The sequence below is a fragment of the Aphelocoma coerulescens genome, chromosome 4 (assembly GCF_041296385.1).
Source record: "Aphelocoma coerulescens isolate FSJ_1873_10779 chromosome 4, UR_Acoe_1.0, whole genome shotgun sequence".
Taxonomy (NCBI): Eukaryota; Metazoa; Chordata; class Aves; order Passeriformes; family Corvidae; genus Aphelocoma; species Aphelocoma coerulescens.
Genome location: NC_091017.1, coordinates 16,003,748 through 16,021,572, shown reverse-complemented (window position 1 = coordinate 16,021,572; position 17,825 = coordinate 16,003,748). Strand labels below are relative to the sequence as shown.

The following is a 17,825-nucleotide window of genomic DNA, read 5'->3' as shown; positions in this document are numbered from 1 at the left end:
GCATCTCTGTGCTGCCGAACACTAAAGCAGCTGCAATTGCAAACTGCTGCATACATTACACAGAGCTGGCTTTAGCATGGCAGTCTTCAGCTTTTACTCAGACCCATTTTCCGTCCAAGAAACTCCAAGAGTTGCACACCTTCTGTTACATGAAACATAGAGAGTGCACACATGGACACTTGAAATCTTACTGTTCTTCAGTTGCTGGGAAGTTTTGATAGCATTTCACGAAGACAAACACAGCAGTCAAGGCTCAATGTTGTCTAACTGCAAAGTGTTCCCTCATGGATGCTGGAGATCTATTGTTAAGGTTACACAATGTTATAGAGCCTAAAGTAAAATGTTTTAAAGATGCTTTTGATTCCATGTTAAATATTGTTCAAGGATTCCATACAGTGTTAGTGTAGCTCGGGGACTGTGGGAGTAAACAGCTGGAGGGTTGGTTTCCAACTGAATGAATTTTTATTGGAATAATCACATCTCCACAGGGCTTATCCGAGGGACAAATCAGACTACTACTGAAAACAATAGGTTCAGCATAGATGTGACAATGCAGAACCTATCATATTAACTATCACATACAGAAAGAAAACAGGTTAGGTTTGTCATCCAGCTGATTAAGAGGCAAGGAAATGAAGTTACTCGGCTGCAGTATTATCTGACTTTTGTAAAACAGTGGAAGATACTAAAGTGACATAGACAATTTTGTTTTAATAAAGCATCTATAAATGAGGTACACACGTTCAGGTAATCAATGTGAGAATAACTGACAAAAAATTCAGATGAATTGTCATTTCCATCGATTGTTAGGAGGGTGATGGTCCTTAATCTCGCATCAATCTCAATGTGTGCCACTAGGACAAAAGAAGAGATGCTCTGCTGAGATCAGAGCAGCTTTGCCCTCTATTCCCAACGTACAAATACATTGTGTCTGCAGATGGGCATGAGATAGCTGCGGAACTGCCATGATTTCCCAAAGCTCACCCCCACAAATGGATGAAATAAGCAGCTATGTGTTCTTTTGCTGTCTCCCTTTGCCCCCTGTACATTAGCATGTAATCCAGAGGAGAAATAACATTTTTTCAATCACTCGCAGACATTCAATTACAGGGCAGGCAGACAGCTGCAGAAGCTGGGGCAGTCCAGGTCCTGTAGAAGACCCCTGACAATTTCCACTTCATTTCTAACCCACACCACTTTATTAGTGAGGATTACTTCTTAATCCTATTGCCATTGTCAAGATTATATAATTAAACTCCCCTTTCACCTCCATTACAGTATGAATGTATTACTCGAACCAATGAATGAATAATAGAAGGAAACATGGAGAAGGCTGTTGAGAAGGAAGCTCATGGTAGAAAGGCAAAAATAAAAGATTCATATAGAAAAATGCCTTTGCATCATTCTCCCATTATTTTACTTTACTCATCCTATGCAGGTTTTCTTTTTCCTTATGCTGCATTTTTAGCTTTGCTTTTTTTGTTTAATTAAAAAAAAAAAAAAAGAAAGAGTGGAATGCAGTTCAGGGATGAGCAAAATACCAATAAATAATCACTTCCAGCATTTTCAGTGAATTATCATATTAATGATCCATATAAATGTAAGAGTATACTACCAGCTTCTCAGGGAACCAGAATTATCCAATAAATTACATTTTTCTCTAAATTAAGTGTATGTGGAATACCAGATGAGAAGGAAAAGAACACAGAGAAGTTTGCATTTTCCCTGTAAAACCAGTGTTCCTCAAATAACAATTGGGACACTTTATAACTCCCAGTCTCTGAACCACTGGTTACTCTGGTTTTACATTTTGAACTGTACAGAAATGGGCCCACTCCACTGAGACTGCAACATCAGCAAAGGTTGCATGTGACTGTATAAAATTAATTAAGTTGAATGATCTGAAGTACTATTTCTTTGAGAAAAAAAAAAAAAGAAGTCTAATAAGACTGTGGTCTGTGGAGAAAGAACTTCAGTGGGGGAGTGTCAAGGGGTTTAAAGGAGTTAAATCCAGCGAGTGTACAAATCCTCTACATGCAAGTAAATAACCAGTATGTACAATTTTATAGACTTAGGAAAAAAATTAAAGGTCTCCAAAGCCTTAAATTACAGATAACTTGCCTAATTGTCCACTAGGTCTAATGATTTGAGTGGAATGAGGTCAAGAAAACAAAGGCAGTCCTTTTCAAAGTAGAGCTATTTTCTATAAGGAAGGTTTTCTAGAATAGGTATCTACTGCAGAAGCAAGAAGGTTATAAAAGGCAGAGAAAGAAAACACACAACTCTCCTCAAATAAACTTTCAGTATCTGAGGTGCACAGAAAATTATCTTAATGACCCAGCTATAGGAAGTGTGTTAATTATCAGTGATTCACTGCAGAGATGAGGAGATGAGAACTTCAACAGTAAAGAAGCTGAGGAGAAAATTAGATAGGTGACATTACCTGTCAAGTTCTCCACTTCTCTTTCCTCCATGAATGACATGATATCGTCATCCCCTTCCAAGAGAATCTCGCTTTCTGAGTTCTGGTTTCCTAAAACTTGACTCTTGATGGACTGCTTTCCTTTGACAAGTATATCCTCATCAGGAGCTGAAATGAGACACGGTACTGTCTGTCAGGTCTCAGTGACAAAGGAGTGTAATTTTTTTTTTTTTTTTTTTTAATGTAAGTTGAGGAAGAAAACTGTTTAGGACTAGCTGTGGGAAGCACGTTTCTTAATCCTCTGTTAGGACACATCTAGTTTTAATCCTATTAAGCCTGCTCAAAATTATCCAGTGCTCTCTGCAGCGTTTAACTCTATTTCAAGTGTTTATGACAGAGGGGAAAAGAATACAGCAGACTCCCTTCCCCTGCAGCCTTCCTTGGGAAGGAGGCTGGAGGTGGGTCCCGGCTCCCCGGTGTGTCACCCTGACCCCCAAACCCACGCTCCAAGGACACGGGACCGCCGCCGCGACGACACCGAGCACGGCCCTGGGAACACGAGGCGCAGGACGAGGCCGGGAGCGGCGGGACCCGCCCGGGGCAGCGCAACAGGCGGCCCCGGCCCGCAGCCGACGGGGCAGCTCCTGCCGCATCCCGCCGGGAAAACGCCCGGGAGCGGGGAAAAAGGCGGAGGGGGCCCTGGAGCTCCCACCCCGCAACCCCTCCCGTTCGCGGCAAGCCGACTTCGTGAGGCAGATTCCGCCCCCAGCCCTCCATGCCGGGAGAGGGGGGCGGAATCTGCCCCGGGATCGCGGCTGGAGGCGGAGAACAGCCGGCACCTGCTTCCAAGGGGCACAGCCACCCGCGGCCCCGGCCTCGCACGGGGCATTTCTGGGCGCACGGCGGGATTTTCGGGGTGGAAGGGAAGCGGCCAAGCAGCTCGTTTTGCTCGGAGCGCGTGTTCCGCCCCGCACACGCTCACCGGGCCGCTACGTGCGTCCCCGCCGTGCCCGCGCAGCGCCGCGGAACCCCGGAGCGCTGCCAGCGCCCCCCGGCACTGCCGCCTCGAAATCTGGTTTATTCAAATCACCACCTCAAAGCAGCAGCAGAAAAAAGGAAAAAAAAGAGGGGTAAAAATTAAAAATTAAAAAAGAAAAAAGTAGGGAAAAAAAAAAAGGGGGGGGGGGAAGAAAGAGGTAATTACTCCCTCTACACGTAAGTTTTGCTGTGATAATGCCAAAACACAGCAGTGTATGTGTCCGGTTTTGGGGTTTTGTTTTTGTTTTTTTTTTTTTAAGTTGGAAATTAAAATACTGTTTCTTAAAAGATATACTGAGAATACCCATGGCACAGCCGTGTTTGAAAAATATTCACCAAACACATCAGGACCAACTAACTTCAACACACTGGTGGCTGCTCGCTCTGATTGCTGCCACACTTGATTTGAAGTTCCACGGGCTTCCTCTAAAAATATGCTAATCTGCAAACATTTACAGAAGGCAGCGACTCCCCGGTGGCAATATATAAAGTTTGAATTGTTTAAGTAAATATATGCATGTAAATTGCAAATAATAAAACTTTTCAATTCAGTGGAAAAGTAAAACAGAAATCCACTCACCAAAAAGAAAAAAGAAAACCAAAACCAAAACTCAAAGTATAAAAACCCCGTCACAACAACAACAAAAAACCCCAAAAGACCAAATACTGGTTTTGATTTAGGCCTTGACCTTACAAAAAAATCCAAACAACAACAAAAAGCAAACACAAACCCCCACCTCAAACCAAACAAACAAGAACACAAATAAAAGGAAATTTAACTTGTCATACAATATAAAATGCAATTTATATGTGGTCCTTTTGCCCTAGCAGTATCTGTTACTTGTAAGAAAGCCTTGAAAAAATTACTGTAAAGCTCTAACTGCATAGAACAAACAAAAATTTCACTTTCTTGCAAAATATGCTCATGTAAATAATGATAACTCAGATTCTGGAGTTGTTCAATGTGAGTTGAAAAACCTTCTTGTCATGGAAAATATGCGGCTGATATTTAGGAAGGTTTTCCTGTAATTAACTCCCCCTTGAGGATTTTCAGTTAGCAGCAGTAAAATTACCATCAGTGTACTAACACACACCACATGCACTCTTACTCACTGCCCTACCAGCACTCTCTTGAAGATCAAAAAAAGTAAAATAGAACAAAACCACCTCAGGATGAAGTCCAAGATAATTTATTATTTTCCTTTTTTTTTTCTTTTTGGTCCTTTCATTTTTTTTTCTTTAAATGCAGGCAAACCATATTTGTTGTTCCAAAAACCTCATCTGCACTGTACATAGCTGCCATTTTTTGCTTCCTCTGCTAGAATCTATGTTATACTGAAGATGCTGATTTCAAACTAGCCCTCTGCCTATTCTTATTTAAGATTGAATTCAGAGCCAAGATCAAAGGTTAATACTTTTATACTTAGTACAACTTGTGCAAAATGTTACTATGTCCTTCAGTCTTTAAGAAAAAATAAAATCAGTACAACAGCTTCCAAACCAAAGATGTCTGGATAACAGAAATATTGCCCTACTTTTTCACTTATTCAGATTTTAATTCTTTCCCCAGCTACCGATACTATGCTGATTCAAACCCATACATCTTATGTATGTGCCTTTTTCAAAATCAGATTTTAGACCATAAATTATTTTAGTCCATTTTTGTAAATTTTTGTCATCTCTTTGCATATGATGTTAGCTACCAATATTTCCTGGCACGCATGAAACGTGTGTTAAACTTAAATACAGCTTAAACACAGGCACAGGAAGATGCCTGTCTACACACCTGCAGACACCAGCAACTGGAAGGCAATGAGACATCACAGTCTGAACCAGAATCTGCTCCTTCTGTACTGATGTGAATAAAGCACTACCTCTGCAACCAACACAGTTGTGCTCACATGAGTACTTGCACAGAACAAAATACATTCCACACGAATTCACCTGTTCTTCTGTAGAAAAATGCACTTATGTAGGTAGGCCATGGTCTAGTTCTCTTTATATATTTACTGGTTAGATATACATGATGGAGCATGACACCATGTGACAACTCCATTCCCACATAAGCACAGACATATTACACTGGATTTCATATTTCAGGTCACAAACCCTGCTCTGCCTTCTCTAACCACTCTGCCTCTGTTGGTGTGACCAGATACTCTGGCTCCTACCCTGCAGCTCCCACACACCTTTCCAAGATCAAGATCTCCAGGCACAGCCTATGTATTGCCCTAAACCCAACAGTCTGCCAGCACACAACTTCATTACTATAACTCATTTGTGTAATCCCATGCAATCCTTCCCAGCCCACCCTGTGAGACTCAGCTTCGTCAAGAAGCTTTTTGCAAATGGATCTCAGCATCTGCAGTGAGTTGTGTTTATTCCAGTTAAATCTCTGTAACACTTGGGTGTAAAAATAACAGTTTGTCTTACATTGCTGACCAAGCTTAAGGCATTCCTAGAATGACATTATTTTAAAGTGTTTGTCTATAACTTAAACTTATATGCAAAATACAGCTTTTAAAAGCCATTTGAGAAATAAAGTATCAGAAAGCACGATACTGGTTTTTTGTTGTTTTTTTTTAAACTGGCAATTATACCAGGAAAAGCAACTCAAAGAAAAGGTGCATTAAAAAACCCCTTACTATGTTGGGGTTTTTTTGGAAAGGGCCCCCAGAAGCTTCCCTCTACTCTCCCTATTTATTTAAAAACATAACAATGGAAAAACCAACAACTTGCAAACCAAGTTTTTTAAACATAATTTTTAAGACTTCTTTTTCATTCTTCTTGTTGAGGCAAACCAAACTAACCAGTCAACTGCAGTACTGGGGATGACCAGCTGCTGGTCCCTTGGAGCTACAAAGCCCTGAACTCCACCTATTGCCTTGATGGAAATGCTACAGACTGTTTTAATCCCCCTCTCCCCACATTTTTAACAAACATCAATTAAAACCCCCAATAAATCACTTGTTAAAAAGCTTGATAAGGTACTTTCTAGCAGCTAAAGATTTCCTCACAAAATATTGCATTTTGGGATAAATTTCAAAATACCAACAGGTTTACTGTTTTTTTTTCCCTTCACATTTATACAAGCATTTTGGTTTCATTTCTAAAAAGTAGGTGACAGGAAGAATAGAAAAGAGTTAACTCCTTCCATCCCAAACTTTCTACCACAGCACCTTCACCTCTCTTTCCTTTCCCCACAATACACCATTAGACTGACTTTTATAAATAGCCAGTTTGGAAGGATCTTTTTTTTTTCCCCCTTTTCCCTTTGAAAAATTACCTAAAGCCTTTTTTTCCCAAGCAAGTTAATGTGAACTTGGGAATGGCAATTAAATTGTCAGAATTAAAAAATTTGTTTTTAACTAGAAGGTAGCCAGAAGTATAGTCATGGGGCTGGTATTGATTGTCTGAACAGAGAACATTAGTCTTCAGGTATTTATTCTGCCACCTCTGCACCAGAGGTTCTCCTCCAAATCAAATCAATCCTTGGAAAAGATTGGTTCTTGCTACTAAGACACATAACTAGGCTGCAACAGATCTGACTGTTGTTGTTCTCTCTAGGTTTTACTGAACAATATCTGGGCTTCCAATTGTTTCTGAATCATTTTCACAGTTGCAAATTGGGATGATTCCTGCACTGCGAGTTCTCTGGGGTGGAGAATACATCTGGTTGTATTTGAAAGACACCAAACAGTTGATAATGTGTATCCTCTAATAAAAGTGAGCTAAAATCCATGTTATCAAGCATGGTTACTGCTTGTACTATTCCATTATTTATGCATTATTTTCCCCTGCCTCCCTTTTGGCAAAATCTCTTATGTCCAATTTCAGGTTTTGGTCTGTGATGTTTTGAAAAAACCTTAAATAAGCAGTAGGGAACCTTTTACACATGATCTAAAAATGCTTTTGCTTCAGAGGCATGTATAATTAATTGAAATGGAATAATTAATGGTAAATTATTGATATGAAATCATAACATACTGAGGCAAATACTCTGCGAATCCTAAGGATGTCTACATCATGAAAGTCTGGTTTCAAAAAATCTGAGAACAATTGGAAATTCTAAGATTAAATTGGTTAATATTATAAGTTTATAAACACAAATCAGAAGGAAATGGATCAAGTGGCCACTCCAGTTGATCTTTCTGACAACTGTATCTTTTAGAAGTCATGAAAAAAAATACCCAACAAACAAAAAACCACAACAACAACAAAAAAAAAACCAAAACAAACAAACAAACAAAAAAAAACCACCCACACCAAAAAAGCCAAACCCAAAATGAAAAAATAAAAATCCCAACTATCTTTGCATTCCTGTACATTATATATAATTTCCAGTTGAACTTGAATTTATACTTTGGTCATCTCTCTTACACCTTGCCAGTGGAAGGTCTTGGAAGAAGACAGTTGCATGTGTACACACAGGCAGACAGCAACTATCTATAATTTCAGAAATCACATTAAATAATGACTTAGGGTAAGCTAAAATCTTCACTGGATAGATGAAAAACCAGAAGGAACACAGATAACAAAGGCAGTATGAAAACTCAGAACAAAACAACATCAGGAAATGAAATATAATACAAGACTGTTAGGGATGTCAGAATCCAAATAGGAAGGCAGACAGAAAACAATTAGGTCTATTTAAATTACCAGGGCTAGTTACCAGCTATGCCTATTAGCTACTTATGAAATAGGGCTACTTTTATTCCCTCTTCTTTTCTATTGACCAAAACTGTTGTCCTGTCAATCACAAACTGATTATAAGCCACAGCCCTTGAAATACAGCATGGATTCAAGAAAACATCACATTATTATGAAATATGAATAATTGCATTACTGTGTGTTAACTTATGGAAGGATAAGTTATGCAAATCTAAATGGTTGCTCTAAATATTTTTCAGTAAAAAGAAAGATATTTTTTAAATTTTGATAAACAGTATAAAGATTAAATACAAAAATACAAGCAGAATACATCAAACTGTGACAAGATCTATTTAACTTAGAAGTACACATAATATTAAAGGGGGGGCAGTTGTTGTTCATCCATGGAGTATTAAACAGAAAAAACCTTAGTGCCCTAAAGTCCATGGTGTAGGAACAACACATAATATTAAGAACAATAAGCCTCAAAGCAAAAAGAGGGTTAATTAATTCTACATCTTATTCCTCTTTCTATAGTCAAAGATGTAGGCTCTATAAACATTGCTTTCAGATCACTTTATTGACTATTCTCTGTATGGTCATTTATTTCAGAGGACTGATGTCACATTTGGCATTATATCAGCTGACATATTGTAGACATTTTCTTCCAGAAATGGCTCTTTAAGGCTGAGTGCAAGAGGTTAAGATGCCTGACGGAAACCAACTTTACGACAGTGATGTTCTTCTACATTCATACAACACCCTTAACAATCTAAAATTAGCATAAAATGTATCCCTCCACACAGTTTGTGTGTGCATACATAGGCACATATGCATGCAGTAATTCACAAGCTAAAAAAGAAAAAAAAAAAAACAACAAACTAAATTTAAATTACTTGCTCCACGACATGTGCCTTCAAGGTGAAGAGTACTCAGCTTTAATTATAAGCAAATTATTTTTAAATGCAAGATTTTTCTACCTTATCATTGTACCCTCATGAGATACCAAAGACATAAAATTCTGTACTAAACTCCAAAGTTCACTGGCTTTGAGTGTGGTTTTGTTTGGTTGTTTATATTTCAATTTACTATAGAATTCTCAAACTGACTATTGTATTAGTTCTGTAAATAGATTCCTCTCTAGAATGGACACAGCATCTTATAACTGACTGATCCCAGGTTATAAAATGAAGAGTAATAACTGTTAAAAAAACCAATCTCCTTTTTTAAAACCATCATTACCATTTTGCTGCTTGAGCAATACTTTACACGTCAGCATTTGCTACTATTTAGTCCATATCAAATTCTTGCAGAAAAACTCAAGGACTTAAACACAAGCAGAGGCACAGTTTAGCCTGTAGAAGTGTTACTTTTCTTTTCATATGTCTGTAACAATAGGCAGACATATGCTAACTGAAATAATCGCTGTGGATTTCTGAACAGGAAAAAAATCTTCTTCTGAAGTTACTGAAGTATAAGCAGGTAATTTACACAGAAGTCTGTCCAGGGATTAATGGCAAAATTGCATCCACTTTTCTTCAGCCTAGTAAGGACTGTAATTGTTGTATGCAAGGTATGCACAATGTGCCAGCCCAGCTAAGATGGAAAGAAGGGGCTCAGCAAACACCAGCGTTGCTGCTGTGAAGGAATCCCAGGATATCTCTGTATGGAAAACACGCCTGAAACGCAACGCCAAAAGGCTTTGCTTTGGGACCATTTGCTAGCAACCTACAAGGACGAAGCTCTAGCCTTTCCCACCACGGCCTGTAACCTGCTGCTGGTGGCAGGAGGCAGATTTTACACTGACCATGCTCTCCGGCTGCCCTGAGTGTCGCTTCAGGATGTGTCGATCCAAGGGGGTTACGCACAAATCGTCGCCGGCGCCGCAAGTCATCTTCCCAGTAGTCGAGGCGCCAGAACTCACGAGGACGACTACAATGAAACAGAGGAGCCACATATGTTAGCAATTATCAACCAGCATGGTAGCGCTGAATTTCTGCATAAAGCTCTCCTTGTTTGCACTGCTTTTGCCTTTTTTTTTTTAACCTCCCCCCCTTTCTGCAATCTTTTACTTAGGTATGTCCTTGAAAATAACAATATCACCTTCCAGTCTAAGGAACTCCTTTCCCTTTTTTCTTGGAAGGTGAAATGAGCACTAAATACATCATTTTGAAATGAATTGCTGACAGTGTGATCAGTTTCCCCACACTCTAGTGGCATGTGCTCCGATTTCAGCCTCATTTCAGCCTCAGCAGGGCACCTTTCTCAGTGACTGCATTTATAAACCAGAATAGGGAAAAGGCTATTATAAATATGGTATAGCATTACCTATATTAATCAAAGTCTGTCCCCCTTCATTTTTCTTCCTAATTTGTGCCTTTTTGCACAAGGTCAGTAAATCATGCCATGAATTCTTGGTCCAGAAAGTGTTAACTTTAATGAATACCTCAGTTACATGGTTATGTATGTGATAATAAAATATTACTCTGTTTAGATGTGCAGGAATTTAATTAAAATAATCTCTTAAAATATTCATTACATTTAGCCCCTGAGGCTTAGAACAACACAAGAAAATGCATTTCTTTTCCATTTACTGTTTTTAAATAAACCATTCCAGGAGAGTGAAACAGCAATCTATTTTCAGCAAATCAGATTCCATTTCTGGTTTATGTAGTTGTGTTTTTACATTTAATTAAAAACTACATGCTATGATGTGTAATAATTGCGACATAGAAAGCATACTTTTAAAAAATTACATATAGAAAAGGTTATATCAAATTCATTATTTTCCATTTTACGCTCCAAACATATGTAGATCTTTTTAATACGGTCATATATAAGTGCCAGTTACTATCTGCTTAGATGATCATGACTGAATGCCACTGTAAAATAGTATTTTAGCCCAGAGAATGTACAAAAAAAGACAATTTAAGGTAGGGCAAATAAACAGAAAATGCCTGAGGCAAAGAATAGCCATGGTATCCTGAAAATGTGTACGTTCAAATTAAAAAACACTGACTTTGTTTGTTTATAGAGCCAGTATTAAAACAATAGATGAAAATGCAGATATATATTCCATTTCTGATCCAGGAGCTAATAGAAAGTATACCTGTCAACACTGACAAATGAATAGGCACAACTAATTTACAGACCACAATGTTAAAAATACTTGGTATCTACATTCGTAGTTCTATGGTTTAAAGGAAGAAATTAGTTTTATTTAAGGTAAATCAAGGTTTCAAGCAAACATAGTGATAAAAGCCAGAATGATTTGCATAGCACTACTCTCAAACACAATTTGTAGACATTAAAAATTCTGACTGAAAATAATTTTATAAAAATGGAGACTGTCTTCACATTTTTCATTAAAATTCTATGCTTATTTCTAACACCAAAGTCTAACAGTCTAACTAACAGTGTTAGTCTTCCTCTTTCTAATTGCTTAATTTCAGAAAAATACTGAAGTATTGGAATCAAATTCCCCAGTATCTTGTTTCCACACTTGTCTGTATTACAATCACACTAAAATTGGGATGCTCTGATTACAAGCCCCAATGATTTTGGAATAATTAACCAAAGAAAAACTACAAAATACAGGAAGATATGGGTTTATTCAAAGGTCGATTAATAACTTAAAATTCTCCATTAGTGATTATAGAAAAAAGGCAGAACACAGCTGGCTATGTGCATGCCTTTGATAGTCGTAGAGCATGGATAGGCACTTCATCATTCTGCCTTCCTACATTTATCTGTTAAAATTATTATCAAATATCAGCCAGGATGCAGTCGTGAATCACAGCCTGCTCCTCGTCTTCAGGGGAATGATACAATGAGGGTCTATTCATCAGGGTGGCAATCGGCACGAGTAATTAGTTCCCTGGACTGGGATCTCCTACAAAGCTTATTTCAGCCCGCACCACAAACATATGACAACGAAAAGCTAATGGAAGCCGCTAAAATTTGTTAACCTCTTCTGCCATCAATCCTGCTGGTGTTCTGGGCTACAGTATTATGCAAAGATGGTAAATTATTAATTTGTCATTCATCTATCTCGCCGCAGTTTTGATAGAATTAAGTGGTGCCATTCTTCTGGATAACAATTACAATTACAGCACATTACAAAACTATGCTAAAATTATTAGGAAAATAGGTAACAATGACCAGGCATGAAGTATTATCCTGAAACATAATATATCTTTAGCCCCTTACTTTTATTTTCAGTTCTGCATACAAAATTTGCATAGGAGTCTATCTCCTTCAGTGGTGCACTGATTATTCACACACAACAACGTAACCACTATTAGACTGTGTATTTGAGTATTTGTAAGTATTGGCAACCACTGCTTTATGAGGGGAAAAAAAAGAATAATTATCTATTCTTCACACATAGAAAAGCATCCAACAAAACCCTGCAAAGCCAAAAATAAACACCTGTGTTGACTAATTGTTACCAGTGAGCCATTTTTGAGAGCAGCCACTGGGAAAAATGCATTTTAGAACCAATATAAAACAGTACACCACACCGCTACTCCAGCACATTGCCTTACTAGTAAGAGCAATTTACCACTGCAATCCCATCCCCAAAAGGCAGTGCTGCACCACGCTGACTTTGTGCCTCTGCAACCAGGGGGAGACAGACAGAAATATTGCTCTGATTCGGGCAGAACTGACTGCTGACAGACTGAAGGACTGTGAAGCAAAGGGCCAAGGAGGCAGATTTTGGGGACAGTATGGCATCTACAGGGGAGGTTTGAGAACAGGAGTTTCCGGCCCCGCAGGAAAGGCTGCCATATGGACTAAAGGTGCTATATGGACTGGATCGATGAACATAAGTACTCAATTAGTCTAAGTGCAAGAGCAACATTGCTCAGGGGATCGGGGATTTATGAATTATAAATCATATGATTTGCATGGATTTGTCAGGGCCCCCTCTAACATGATACACAGTAATTAGTGGTTCCTTAGTAACAATATTGACTGAATGGAAACAAAGCTTTTATACTGTTTTATTCAAATAGTACAACCATTATATTGTTTTATTTTTTCAAAAGTTTCCCAAATTACCAGGCGACGTACTCAGAATTGAGAGAAAACCTGCCTCTCATTCCCATGCAACTCACTTAATTGTTAAAATTGTACAGATTTGAGATCAAATTTAGAACGACCAATATAACCTGCTTCCTCAGGATTTTGTGGCATGAAAAAAAAGTCACTTCACTGTGGGCAGTGAGGAAAAGTCTAAATGCTCATTTATCTCCAGTCCCAGGTCAAGAAACCTGTATTTCCTAGCAAAGATTAGGACAATTGGAGACAAAACATACCAAGTCCTGTATAGTTTTATTATGGTCTTATATCAAAGAGGTTTTAGGCATGGGAATTATCTATGGTCCTCATACCTTATAGACTTAAATTGAATCTAAGCCATACCAGAGAACGACAAGAGGATCATGCAATTGCTGAAGAATTACTTCTTGTAATGTCTTACCCATTGTGTATTTCAAGATACTCTGCCATCTCTAAGACCCCAGAAAAGAAACAATCAACACACCAGTGTGGGTTGCAAAGGGACTGTGTGAGGTAGGGAAGAGGAATGAAAATGCAAACCTACAAAAGCAATAGTTTGACAGGTCTTAGGGCTGTAGTCAGGCTACCAGTTAAGTGAGAATGGATTTTAGCACACCACAGAAGCCTCCATTCAGATCCTTAGATGAGAGAAGTAGCAAATAAACAAATACAGCACAGAAAAGAGAAACAAAGAAATTGAAAGAAAGGCAAAAGAGCACAGTGTAACAGAAATCTTCAGAGACAGAGGATGTCTAGAGCTCTAAAAGACCTCTTCTATCCAGAAGGCTATCTAGCCTTAAAGGCAAGAAAACCCACTTCCACAAAAGGCAATCACAACAAACTCAAAAGCAGAAATGCCTACGTGAAGATACCAAGATAAATTTTGAGATTACACACTCCTTGTCAGAACTCTAACTGTAGAGTTAAGCAGGTGAGTCAATCTCCAAACCTAATCAATCCTTGGTCTCTTCACTAAGACCATCAGCAAAGCAATCAATCAGTGATGACAATTCCTAAGGTGCAAATGCTTGAACACAGAGACTTAGGCTAAATTAGTTTCATGGACAGCCAAAAACAGAGTGGCAACACCACTCATGAATCAGGAACAGCAGCACAGATCTGAAAGGAAATCTAAAAGAAGGCAGCTCCACAATTTCTCCATCACCAGCTGCATGCCTACTCCAACTTCTGGTTATAATTTATTACACACTTTGGTTGCAATGGGTCATCAAATGCAGAATATCAGGTACTCCTTCTAAATCACACAAAAAAGCAATCAAAGAACACAAATAGGGGTGCACAACTTTAAAGAAAAGATAAGACAGATTATCAGGAACACTTCTTGGTCTACATCTACAACTTTTTGCTTCCATGTAAAATGCTTCAAGAGCTCAAACCAGGTATCTTCTGCAATAGACACAAACATTTTTCTCAAAAAAACTCAAAAAACAAAAACAAACCTACAAAAACCCCAACAATAAACATTTGCATTTGAATCACAGAACTGTTTGGGTTGGAAAAGATCCTAAGGATCATCTAGTTCCCGCCTCCCTGCCATGGGCAGGGACACCTTCCACAAGACCAGGTTGCTCAGAGGCCCATCCAACCTGGCCTTGAGCAGTTCCAGGGATGGGGCATCCACAACTTCTCTGGGCAACCTGTGCCAGGGCCTCACCACCCTCACAGTGAAGAATTTCTTTGCAATATCTAATCTAAACCTGCCCTCTAAGATGGAAGACATTTACCCTTGTCCTGTCACTCCATGTTCTTGTAAAAAGTCCCCCTCCATCTTGTAGCCCCTTTAGGTACTGGAATGTACTACAAGGTCTCCCTGGAGCCTTCTCTTCTCCAGGCTGAACAGCCCCACCTCTCTCAGCCTTTCCTCACAGGAGAGGTGCTCCATGCCTCTGATCATCTTCATGGCACTCTGGACTTGCTCCAACAGGTCCATGTCCTTCCTGTGCTGGAGCCCCAGAGTTGGATGCAGCACTGTAGGCAGAATCCCCTCCCTCCCCTGCTGCCCACAGTGGACACAGCCCAGGACACGTTTGGCTTTCCGAGGGCAAAGCTCTGAGGGTACATTGCTGGGTCATGTTCAGCCTCCCATGCACCAGCATCCCCAAGTCCTTCTGAGCAGGGCTGCCCTCAATCTGTCCATCCCTCAGCATTGATTTGATTGTCAATCCAAAGATGAAAGTGCTGAAGTTCTGGAAAATACTGCAAAACCTTTGGTGGAGTACCTCCAGCACACTGCAGGGCATCATGTAATGTAAGAGACTGCCTGATCTTGCAAACTGAACTCCACTGCATTTCCATTCAGCTGTATGTCCAGAATATTAATTAAAATATCTCATATTTTGCATGCAATAGTAAAATGCGAGGTATGTTCCACTAACAGACTCGATAAAATGTCATTTCAGAAAGCAAGTAAAACATTTTCCGAAGCACTTCAATATTCTTGTAATGAGCTTTCACAAACTGTGGTCTAAAAAAGCAAGCTACACCAGAGCACGCAATGAGCATACTACTATCCACTTGTCAACAAACATTTATCTAAAAAATGTCTTGTATGTATCTAGATGTATTACTGACTTGTAACATAATCAAAAATACGTAACGCACTTTGGAAAATAGAACATTGACCTTGATGATGGCAAAGCAAACACTGAAGATGTTAACAAGCAAGTTCTCTGCAGCACTACCAAGTTCCACATTTCATGCAGAGATCCCATGCACGAATGTTTGCCATGTGGCAAACCTAAATCAGAGTACTGGAGCAGTAGGGAAAATTACTTTTTCAGTACCTCAGGTTCCTGATTCCCACTTTGCCTGTATTACCAAAGCACACAGGAAAAGATTTGATTAGTATTAAGTCAAAGCTGCAGCTAAAATATTACTCAGCCAGCTACCCTCTGTGTGTATTTCACAGCACTTCACTGATAATGCATCTACTTCAGAACATTAAAGATTAATTAAATCCTGATAAGTGCATTGAGATCTTTGGAATGCTGCCTACATTACCTATACTTTCTTCAGTGGCACAACCTGTTACAGTTCAACTCTCTCTCCCTCTCAGCTGCATTCATGTCAGCATTTGTGTGGCCACGCTAAACCAAATCACAGTAACTAGCTGGGATTATTAGAGTTCATTGTTTTTATTCTGTTTTATATCAGTGACCTGTTCACCCTGCAGCCTCACCAGCAACTATGTGACTAAAAATAAGGGAAAGAGACATGCAGATGAGAGAAAGGAAGGGAAGAATGAGGAAGAATACCAAAAAGACTTATCATGTAATCATACTCTAATATTAACAGAGTCTTTGCCTTCTCATGTTATCTTCATTTTCCACACACATAGATGTTCACATTTCATAGTTTCAGGATCCATCCACAGATGGAAATAAGTGGGAATCCTTAAGAAAAAAACCCCATGTGCAGACAGGCCCTTAATCTCTGCCACAGTTACTGCTGTAGTAACAGGAACTGGTCATAACAAAGGCCCAAGGCCACTGAGTACAACTTCTTTGGCATAGTATCAATTATACAGAACATTACTGTAATTCATTAAATCAGCACAGTCTATTTACTTCTTCTAACCCTTCTCCAAGAAAACATTTGGCTTTGTCTGTAAAGGATTTTTTTTTTTTCCTGAAAGGACTTTTGCCTTTATCTGTGCTTCAATTTTACCAAAAAGTGTGTGTGGAGAGGGGTTTCCTGGGTTTGCTGAAGGGAGTAGTGTCATTCTTCTTTGCATCTTTCAGAAGAAAGAGATGTGAAAAGCAGGCTATGAACTTCGGGCACAACACGTGCATGGACTTAGCACAGAAGTCTGAGGACTCTGCACAGCTGTAGGGGACCTTTGTACACTTGAAACCTCAGGTACCTCCAGTGTAGAGGAAAAGAAGGGAATGCCAGCAAGGGAAGCCTGTCTTAACAGATGTTTCATGCTATTTCCCCATATAAACAAGACAGTACAAAGAGCACAAATCTGTAATTCCTAGATTTTGCATTTTAAAACTAGTAGAAATGCTGCTAGTATGCTTCTGTACAGTAAACAGGATATTATCTCTTTGTCTCACCCATTAGACACCCCAGCTACAATTCCCTGGCCAGGCCTACTGATTTCTGTGCTTTCATGGAATCATACCAAACATCCATTCCCACCTAATTAGCATGCAAACAAACCTAGAGGAACAATGCCAATTTCAGATACCACAGAGACTCTTCTCTGCACTGACAAGCTTTGAATTCCTCATTTAAAAAGCAATCCAGAAAAAAACGTTGACTATAAATGTTTCAGCCTCCCTTTACGCATTATAAAGCACCATGTCAGGGAAAAGACAAGCCCACCTTAAGGTGTTGCTGTCCTAGATAATGGTGTTATTAACCTCCAGTTTAAAAACAGTTCTGTTTATGTATGAGTTTATGTATGCTCTTCTTTGATCTTTATTAACCCCTTGGTAGCTACTCACAGTCCCGGCTTTTTGGAGCATCCTTTGAAGTGCTGGCATTCCAGTGCACACTGATACTTCAAAGAGGGCTCATTTAAGTCCCTGGTACAGTACCAATCACGTATTTTGCAATCACTCTCTTATCTTAGGCTGGTCTTATTATGATCAGTCTAAAAGCTGCACTTTCAAAGACGTCACCA

At 39.2% G+C, this 17,825-nt stretch overlaps 1 protein-coding gene across 4 annotated transcripts in view; it reads right to left on the bottom strand.

Annotated features, from left to right (window-relative positions):
• LRBA (LPS responsive beige-like anchor protein) overlaps positions 1–17,825 on the bottom strand; it is a 372,621-nt gene that overhangs the window by 167,066 nt on the left and 187,730 nt on the right. For all 4 annotated transcript variants that reach the window (XM_069012817.1, XM_069012818.1, XM_069012820.1 and 1 more), the window contains exons 37-38: positions 9,918–10,042; positions 2,444–2,590 (exon numbers count right to left, since the gene is read on the bottom strand). In XM_069012817.1, coding sequence (XP_068868918.1) covers positions 2,444–2,590; positions 9,918–10,042 — 272 coding nt within the window. The remainder of the gene's footprint in view (positions 1–2,443; positions 2,591–9,917; positions 10,043–17,825) is intronic.